This window comes from Oncorhynchus tshawytscha, linkage group LG14, assembly GCF_018296145.1.
Source record: "Oncorhynchus tshawytscha isolate Ot180627B linkage group LG14, Otsh_v2.0, whole genome shotgun sequence".
Taxonomy (NCBI): Eukaryota; Metazoa; Chordata; class Actinopteri; order Salmoniformes; family Salmonidae; genus Oncorhynchus; species Oncorhynchus tshawytscha.
This window is the reverse complement of record NC_056442.1, coordinates 1,740,254-1,750,529: the sequence shown is the minus strand read 5'-3', so window position 1 is coordinate 1,750,529 and position 10,276 is coordinate 1,740,254. Positions and strand designations below refer to the sequence as shown.

The 10,276-nt window shown below is 42.6% G+C and overlaps 1 protein-coding gene across 1 annotated transcript; it reads right to left on the bottom strand.

The window, feature by feature from the left end:
* Positions 1–5,231: 5,231 nt before the first annotated feature.
* On the bottom strand, positions 5,232–9,648 carry LOC112236873 (leucine-rich repeat-containing protein 3-like). The gene is made up of 2 exons (XM_024405486.2): positions 9,559–9,648; positions 5,232–7,068 (listed from the first exon to the last, which is right to left on the bottom strand). Exon 2 carries the CDS (start codon positions 6,747–6,749, stop codon positions 5,949–5,951), a length of 801 nt encoding a protein of 266 aa, XP_024261254.2. The 5' UTR covers positions 6,750–7,068; positions 9,559–9,648; the 3' UTR covers positions 5,232–5,948.
* Between the last annotated feature and the right edge of the window lie 628 nt (positions 9,649–10,276).

The window sequence follows — 10,276 nt, the reverse complement described above, 5'->3', positions numbered from 1 at the left end:
CAATTTTGCTCTATGCATCCAACAGGGTGAGCGGTTTATAACATACAGCAGAATTTAACAGATGAACACAGCTGTAACGTTCTGGGTGTCGTGAGTGGGAAGTCAGGCGCAGGAAACAGAGAGTTCAATATAGTGCTCTTTTAATGCCCACACGGTGAACAACAGCCACCCCACGAAACACTGGGTGCTCAAAACAAATGCCCCAAACGCGGGGGACGAAAACTGTCCAGCAAACTCCACGAACATAACACAAAGGTTACAATAATTAATCCCGCACAAAGAAATGGGCGGGCCGGCTGACTAATAAAGCCCAACTAATTACAACAAACTCAAAACAGGTGTAACCAATAAACACATAAGGAGGGGGAGGAAAGAATCAGTGGCAGCTAGTAGGCCGGCGCCGAGCGCCACCCGAACGGGAAGGGGAGCCACCTTCGGTCGGAGTCGTGACAACAGCTGATATTTTGCATTAAAGTGTGTACGCTACCACTCTTAAGGAGATCCACTGTAGTTTTCAAAAAGTGAATGCCATTTAATGCTTTCAAACGATCTGTTTACAGGTCCATAAAAATTTGATAGTTTTTTTCTTTCAGAAATGGTCAGATACAACAAATTTCACTGCAAAAGTGAACTGCAAACCCCCGGTCCTGGACCAAGGTTGTGCTGAACCCCCTACATGGTAGGGTCAACCCCCAGTTGTTGACTGGATTTGTGCCAGACCACCCAGCACAAGGAAAGGCCTTGGACATGGACCAAGGTTGTGCTGGACTGGCCAGTGCAGGGAAAGGCCCTGGTCCAAGGTTGTGCTGGACTGGCCAGTGCAGGGAAAGGCCCTGGTCCAAGGTTGTGCTGGATTGGCTAGTGCAGGGAAAGGTTGATGTGGAGAGGGAGGTATGGTAGTTCTTCTGGTAGTTGATCCAGGAGCTGGTGAATATCCGCAGTCTTTTGTCAGGTTATCCTCTGGGGCTAACTCTGTCATCTTTAGCATCATCTTGCGCTGAGGTTGTCTTCATAACTGTGGGTTCATGTCCCCCAGTTTGGTGTATCTTTCAATGGATTACCATGTTGGTGGAATGAGTTAAGACTCACAAAGGTTTAAAAAGTTAGTTGCCTCCAAAATGATCCAGGCAGACAAAGAGTACAGGTCATGGCTGCCGGAATTGCTCACCTGGAGAAGCAGGGAACTGCCAGAAGGCAAGAGGGGCTGCAGGGAAGGAGCAGTGTGGTGGGGTCGCCGTGGAGGTAGGTCAGGGAGGGACGCCGTGAGGAGGAAGGGGCTGTACCGTGTCGGCACACCATGGAGGGGGAGAACACATTTCAAACATGAATTTCACTCTGTGACGAGTTATAAGGTGGGAGCAGTCTGAGGATGGCTGGAGATCTGCCCCTAGCATGTGTGGTGGCCGAGGCAAGGGCCGCAGTAAGGGTCGCTTGTCCAGCAGACAGGGACCTGATTGTTTCTGGGACAGCTGTGTCAGAAAATTCCTCCCAAGGCAAACAGTACATGTCTTACAGTTGTTGCCCAAGGGCCTTGCAGCACAGAAGGATTTGTTAGGCAGATGTACAAAGGAAGGACAATGGATTACGTTTAAATACTATGAGGGTGATTGATTAAGCAAGGCGACTCAGGTGACTGAGGTGGGCTTGTGGATAATGAAGATTCGATGCAGGTGTGCAAATTGGCATGGTCACAGCTCTATGTCCATATATGGAGTTCTTTGTTAATAGGCAACATTCCAATATGGGTGTCGGTGCCCATGTATGGAGTTCCTGCTCAAAACCCCATTCCAATATGAAAGTATGCTCTAAAGCTGCATTTCAATATGGAAGACAATGCCCATATATGGAAGTTCCTGTTGTGGATTAGCTGTATCGTCCTCCAGAAACTGCGTTATAACCTACACATGGTGCTACTATATAGTAGGGAAAGTATACTATATAGCACCCTGATTATACACACACTATAGGCCTATCATTCTTAAACTACTTGGCTCTGTGATCAAGGGGGAAGAGTGGAAAAGATAGAGAAAACTGAGGAGACAAATTGAAGCAGCTATTAGGACAGCTCATAAGACTCTAGCTATACTAATTGTCTGGTCTAATGGGATATGAAGACAGAAGATCCTTTATTAAGTTCTGATTGTGTCATTGGAAAAGCTCATTTGGAAAATGACCTCAGAAAATGCCCTTTAGATTTGGAGATGGACAAATGGTATCATTTCCCATTGGGCTATCATCATAGACAATAGTTGCATTTTCAAGAAATGTCACAATTACCATAAGGACTAGAATTTAAGTATGCACTTCCACTTCTTTCATATGCAGAAATAATGGATTGATTGCCCTTAAAGTTCTTATTTGAATCTTGTAAGTAATATAAATTACTACTCTGCATTGAGTCATAGTCACAATGTGTGTAAGTCTAGCTAAAATCCCACATTATGCAGATAAGTCAAATGTAAACCAAATATTGATTAAAATGCCCCAAATGATTAATACAAACGTCTATATTGCTTTGGCCAGAGTCATTTACGCCAATTCACTGACCCACAATGAATGTTGATGTAGGGTAATCTTTCATTTCTCTCCATCTATTGATATTTCTATTATTTGGCCTGTTATACTTTCCCTTTGGAAGCACCAGACACCAGGCCACTGAGTTTGACATGATAAACTAATGAGCCATAGGGCTCTGGTCAAAAGTAGTGTACTATGTAGGGAATAGGGTCCCATTTGGGACGCTCTGCGGAGGCTTCCTACTGCGCACGCACTCCAATTCCACATCCATCCATAAATAGTATGTCTTTCCTAGGTAACGCTACTCTCATTCAGGGAAACACAAAGAGTCTGCAGTCGAATCTCTCACATAAAAATCCAACTGAGATTTACACCGGCTCAGATATACATAGAATATCAAAGATGGGACAAGAGCAATCATGTTGGTAAAATGTTACATCGTTGATCAATAAATAATTGTCCCTCAACATACAGGATTTGCTGTGAATGTTTTGTGTATTCTCTAGTGCGTTTAGTGATAATAGTAAACAAGATATACATAACTCTGTTTGAAGTTTCTGTACTGTTGGGCTACAACTAGTAGGTTATACAATATGATGGTGAGAATCCTCTCAAGATTTATAGTTAAGCAATAAGGGGGTGTGGTATATGGCCAATATACCACGGCGAAGTGCTGTTCTTAGGCATGACGCAATGCGGATATACCATGGCTGTCAGCCAATCAGCATTCAGGACTCAAACCACCCAATTTATAATATAACTTAGATCACATCAGTGAATGTTGGTGAAATGGCACATCATTGATCAATAAATAGCGATGCCACAACATACGTCTTGTACACTAGTGAATTTAATTATACTATTAGGATTATACCAGATATACATTTGACCTATATATACTGTTGGGGTAAAACCAATAAATAACATTTGTTGGGTGAGATTTAATCCAGATTTGGATCGCATCAGTGAGATGATTAACCTATTTTGGGTTTGAGTTATTCTTTGTTCCATGTCTTGCTCCTATAATACATGGGGGAAAAATGTATTCCATGTTCAGCATGTGCTGTATAATTCATAATGATGTATGTTCTGTGGGAATAAATAGGAAATCTCATTATAAAGCCATACTTCAGATTTTAGTTTAGCCTCTGCAGGTCAGATAGGGTCAGAGTAGTGAGATTTCCTTTTGAGGCATTCCACCACATCTAATTTTTAAAACCACACTTGTTTCCTAGAATACCTTCACAGCCTCCAAAATGGCACCCTATCCCCTATATAGTGACCTATGGCTCTGGTCAAAAGTAGTGCACTATATACGGTATAGAGTGCCATTTGGGGTACAGGCCTTATGAATAATAACACGATTTCTCTGAAATGGGAGAAGGCAAAGTAGCAGCGCAAACTGCAGTTGCAGAAATGAATATAATACAAGCGTAAGAGCTATCAGACACATATGAAATGAGAGAGAGACAGAGAAGAGTGAGAGAGAGAGAGAGAGAGAGAGATGAGACCGATAGAAACCACACACCACAATAAAGTGCACTCAACCATGTCCTCGGAAAGAGAGAAAGAAGATTGGACAACCTCATCATGAATTCAGTCATAAAAAGGAGGTGTAGGAATTCTCTTCCATATGCAAAGTAAAAAGTCAAGGTATTCAGAAACGACTACCTTTCTGTTTCTGACGGAAATAAAACAGGATTACTAGTAGTTAGAGCCCTTTTAATTTCAGATATAAAAATTACAGCGCTTGATTCACAACCATTTTGCTAAGAATAATTAAGAACAGAGACGAGCGCAACAAAATCAAGACATATCCCTGGGGATAAACGACAGACAAAGACAGATTTCATGGTCAACGTTTCTCCGTTTCAACACAAATCTCAATAAAACAATAGAATGTCTCCTTTTCTCACTTTCCTTTCATTAGTTTCTCTCTCCTAAACATAAACTACACCCCATACCATTAAAGGGACAAAACATACAAACCAATAGAGACAAAACAATACAGAACACATACACGACTGAGGAAGTATAGACTACTTCCAACTGTTGGTCATCATAGACTTTCTGACACAACATCAGCATCGATCAACGTCTGTAGAAGGGTGTTTGACAGTTTGGGAACTAAATCCGATATGAGTATTTAAAGATTTATGTCCTGAAAGTGGCATCACATTGATTGCCAAAATGAGTAATGGTAAATGATTCATAACACCCTTGACAACAACTAAAATATTTAACATGACATATTAAAGCTAGAATCTTCAGCTAAATCAATAACAAAGTGGTACCCCTCTGTTTAGTAAAAAGCCTGGAGAAATGAAACCACTGTCAAATTCATAGACATAGCTATGGACATAATCAAACAAATGACAGTTTTAACCATGTTTTAAAGCTATACAGTATTTGTTTACATTTACCTTGTTTGCAAACATTGAAGCAAAAAAAACAGATATCTGGGGTTCTGATTGGGTACGACAGTTGAACTAAGCTCATGAGGCATTTTTACATTATATTCCTTAAGAATCAATGGGTGTGTATCGTTCATTTATAAGTCAAAGAATGGATCTAACAACTCCCACTGGGCAAAAATGGATTGAATCAACGTTGTTTCCACCATCCGTTAAAATCAAAAATCTATGTGATGATGTTGAATCAATGTGGGAAACTGATTAGATTTGAAAAAAGTCATCAACGTAAGGGAATGTCGTATTTTTTTCAGTGACATGGTGAAATGTTTTGTTGATTTCACATCGAATTGACGTTAGTTGACAACTCAACCAAAATTAGATCAAAACTAGACAATGAAATGACATCTGTGCCCAGTGGGTAAGGATTCTAGCTTTTAAGGGATTTTGTAGTTCGACATTTGCTTTCACAGTGCCTTGGTTGAGGTACTGTTTACTGTTTCTAGGCACTTGAAGACACAAGATGAACATTCAGTCCAGTGTAACAGCCAATCATAATGAATAGATCAATAGTACTGTATAGCACTGCAACCAATCACAACAACCAAATCAATATGGAGACACTCACAGAGACTTATACAATATATTTCTCATTAAATCCTACTGTTGGGAAAACATATGACGATGAGAAGTAGAGGTCATGTTCCTTTCCAATAAACAATAAATACAATAAAAACAGTCGACAAAAAAGTAGGTCGGAATTGAGTCAGAAATCTCAAAAGGTATTGACCCCATGACTTCATAAACTGTCGACACAAAATGGGGCACGTTGATTGCACTGACGAACCCGAGGCCCACTGCGAGCCGGTCAGGCACGTGCAGACGGGCAGGTGCAGTCCAGAGGCCCGTCTTCACATTCAAAATAGTTACATACACCTTGCAAGTTTGCCACTGTGTGAACAATCCCATGGACACGTAAGAACCCCCACCGCTGTCACTGACACCACACATAGACCACTGCTAGAGCACAGTGCTGGCTGTGTCAAAGTCCTTGCTGGTCTGGGAGGAGCTGGGTAGAGACTTGAGGTACTCCATGTGTCTCCTTGCGTCCTCCTGGTTGTGCCTGACGTAGTAGATGACGTAGGCGATCACCATGGCGAACCAGCAGAACATGGTCACGAACATGGCCACGTCGGTGGTCTTGTGGTGAAAGTTACAGAAGTTGATGCCAGAGTCCAGGACCTGAATGACGGGCCGGCCGGCGTACTCGTCCTGGACAGAGGTGTGGCAGCTCACCTCGTTGACCGTCTCAGGGTCCAGTCTCAGCTCCCTCAGTACCTCCTGGAGGGAACACTCACAGTGCCAGGGGTTGTTGGAGAGTCTTATACGGGCACTCAGCTTGGTGAAGGCCTCCTTGGGGACGCTGCGGAGCTGGTTGTTGGAGAGGTCCAGGGAGCGGAGTCCCTCGGAGACCCCCAGGAAGGCCCCTGCGTCGATACTCTCGATGTGGTTATGCGACAGGTCCAGCTCCTTGAGGCGGCGGAGGTCCTTGAAGGCCTGGTTGGGGATGTGGCTGATCCGGTTGGATGAGAGCAGGAGGGTGACGGTGTCTTCCGGTAGGTCCGGGGGGATCTGGTCAAGGCTCCGGGAGACGCACTGCACCACCACGCCGTTCCTCTCCGAGCAGTGGCAGCTCTTGGGGCACGGTGTCACCATGACAACCATGAGGGCCGCCACGAGACACAACGTCCTCACGGGGGAAGTGGAGACACAGAAAGAAGAAGGGGACAGGGTTTGCCAATGTGGCTGAGGAGGCCCCATTAGCCCAGCCGGTAAAAGACCTGACTATCCCTGCGGTTCCCGAACAGGTTTCAATGATTATTGATGGTACATAGCAGCTACTCATATACATATCATTTGATCCTGTACCAGATTAATAACCCTCTATCTTCATCCCCATATCCATCCATTAGAGTCCAGTGAAGTGACTGTAGTTTGACCAAGGACAGTCCGGAGGAATACAAAAAATGGGTTCCAACTAGACAGAAGAGGAAAGGAGTGGGCATATCATTTTGATCCAGACATACTGTAGCACAAGTTTCAGGACAGCCTATCACTCAGTCCGCTGAAGGCAAGGAATCTGAAATTGAGAGAGAGAGAGAGAGAGAGAGAGAGAGAGAGAGAGAGAGAGAGAGAGAGAGAGAGAAGAGAGAAAGAGAGAGAGAGAGAGAGAGACAGAGAGAGAGAGAGGGAAAGAGAGGGAAAGAGAGAGAGATTAAAAGAGAGATTAAAAGAGAGAATAAAAGAGAGAAACAGGCCATGGCTATTTCTTTGATGATCCATTTAGTGGAATTTTTTTAATGTTGTAAGTCTGTGAGGTTCTGGGTAGATGAACATTACAAAGCATGTTTGAGTTGTAGTAGTGAGATGTAGTAGTGAGACAAGCCAGTGTTTGAGATGTAGTAGTGAGACAAGCCAGTGTTTGAGATGTAGTAGTGAGACAAGCCAGTGTTTGAGATGTAGTAGTGAGACAAGCCAGTGTTTGAGATGTAGTAGTGAGACAAGCCAGTGTTTGAGATGTAGTAGTGAGGCAAGCCAGTGTTTGAGATGTAGTAGTGAGACAAGCCAGTGTTTGAGATGTAGTAGTGAGGCAAGCCAGTGTTTGAGATGTAGTAGTGAGACAAGCCAGTGTTTGAGATGTAGTAGTGAGACAAGCCAGTGTTTGAGATGTAGTAGTGAGGCAAGCCAGTGTTTGAGATGTAGTAGTGAGACAAGCCAGTGTTTGAGATGTAGTAGTGAGGCAAGCCAGTGTTTGAGATGTAGTAGTGAGATGTAGTAGTGAGACAAGTCAGTGTTTGAGATGTAGTAGTGAGACAAGCCAGTGTTTGAGATGTAGTAGTGAGACAAGCCAGTGTTTGAGATGTAGTAGTGAGACAAGTCAGTGTTTGAGATGTAGTAGTGAGACAAGCCAGTGTTTGAGGTGTAGTAGTGAGACAAGCCAGTGTTTGAGATGTAGTAGTGAGACAAGCCAGTGTTTGAGATGTAGTAGTGAGACAAGCCAGTGTTTGAGATGTAGTAGTGAGACAAGCCAGTGTTTGAGATGTAGGAGTCATACAAGCCAGTGTTTGAGATGTAGTAGTGAGACAAGTCAGTGTTTGAGATGTAGTAGTGAGACAAGCCAGTGCTTATATCTTCAGTAATTCCATCTGGTAGAAATCATATCTATTGATTTCTTGATGCACAAAGGCTTTGAAAAACAGTACATTGAAAAAGCATCCTTTAAAAAAAATCCTTCATCAATGACACTCTGCAAAACAAAAACTATTTTGATCTGTTAAAAATAGGTATTGATAATGCATTAAGGGGAAACATTGTTTATCCAATTTGAGCACCAATTTTCCAAAGCTAAAAAATAACTACACGACATTGTGGTCTTTTTGAATTTGATTGATACTGTACTGCATGGTGTGCGCCTGTTCTCCTATTTCTTACAGTGCTGAAAGCAAAGAGACTATCTCCAGTCTCCAGTCCTTATGCCTGACAGTATAAATAGAACAGATACATTACCCTAGTAATAATAGATTGCTCTGATAGTTCCAGATGGTTACTCCCAATTCCGGACCATGGAGATTCACAGCACAAGCCTACTGTAAAACTCTTGAGGAACGTTCCCAGAATCATTGAAATCATTGAGGAATTTTTCCCTGTGATTTGTTTTCTATTGAACACTTCAGCATAGACCAAACAGAAACTGTGACTCAACATTCCCTTTCATGTGATTAATATTTGCTGACAACATTCCTGAGACAGTGACTTTTTGCACTCTCCAAATGTTTGCGCAGCATTCATTCATGTCAAAGGTGGTCTATAACCTCACAACAAGCTCAAGGGAAACCATAGCATTCAGCCAACATGTCCTGCTCTCCGTCTGCCTGTTTGAAGTCCATGAACCCTCACAGGTCTACCGCCACATTATTAGCTAGACACCACAGCTTGATTTAGCCAGTTAGCCCTCATGTCCGACTGAAAACAAAAAATTAAACAGTATATAGCCTATGATCACCCGCGGACAGGGGGCTTTGTCTCTGTAACCCAGGGCGACACAGAATCCTAAATGTTAGATGTGTCCTTCTCGTGACATACAGTACTTCCTTAGGTACAATTAGGCTGCCAGTGGTCCGCAAGCAGCAAAACATAAGCAGTTTTAACAAGGCGACTCACTTTTCAGAATGCAAGAGGTCATTCAGGTGGAGAAAGTACGTTCTCATTTTTCATTCTGAATCGTCACATGCATGGTAGAGGCACTATTTTATTAGTGTCACTGTTAATATAGTCTAATGGTCATCATTTGGTGGTGGCGATAATGATGATGATGAAGAACCGAAGGTAGTATCATTTATTTCAAGTTTTATTGTTACATGCACACGAACAATGAAATGGTTAACTTGCGAGCTTCATTTCCCATCCAACTCAATTAATGATTTCTGTAGTCTAAAAAGTAATAGGAATGTACTTTTGAATGACCTAAAAAGACGTATAAAAATATCTAAAAATATTAATCTTCAATAATATCGACCTTTTATAAATAATATCGATCTTTTATAAATCAACTGTCCATAGCACTACTTACTTTGTCTTTTTCTCCCGATTTGTTTTCAGAATGAGAGTATGGTCCGGCTATACCGTTGCTTCATAAAATGCAAACCAACACACGAATCAGTATCGAGTGGAGAGTGACCGAACATAGAATGAGCGCAGTAGGTATAACTCACCTCGCCAGCGCACCGCCTCCACTTGTTGCTGTCATAATACAAGGGACTATAAAGTTGCATCTCCTCTACGCTACACTGTATGTGTGTACCGGTTGCCTCAAGACTTCTGAACCTCGTTCAGTTTGCGCGCGCACCTATTGGACAGTTTGGATCCATTCGGGACCTCATCCACTTGCTTTCTTTGCGTTATATTGAGGTCTCTCTCCCAGTTCATCATAAATCACCCCTGCAATATTTTTGAATGCTTTTGAAAATGTCACACAACTGTGGGAAACACTGGAGTCAACATGGGCCAGCATCCTAGTTGAACGCTTTCGACACCTTGTAGAGTCCATTCCCTTACGAATTGAGTCTGTTCTGAGGGCAAAAGGGGGTTCAACTCAATATTAGGAAGGTGTTCCTAATGCTTAGTACACTCAGTGTATATGGAACGCATTGCTTAGAGCCACCCCATTCAGAAATATCCAATGAATGTGAGGACTTTCAACGTGAAGTCTGCATAGACATTCTACCATAGGGAGATGTCAAGCACGTCACTCTGTTAAATATGGGTTTGCTTGAACTAAATCACTCAGT

Bases quoted from the DNA above. Each gene is read 5' to 3' on its own strand.
- LOC112236873 (XM_024405486.2), bottom strand. From the start codon at position 6,749: ATGGGGCCTCCTCAGCCACATTGGCAAACCCTGTCCCCTTCTTCTTTC.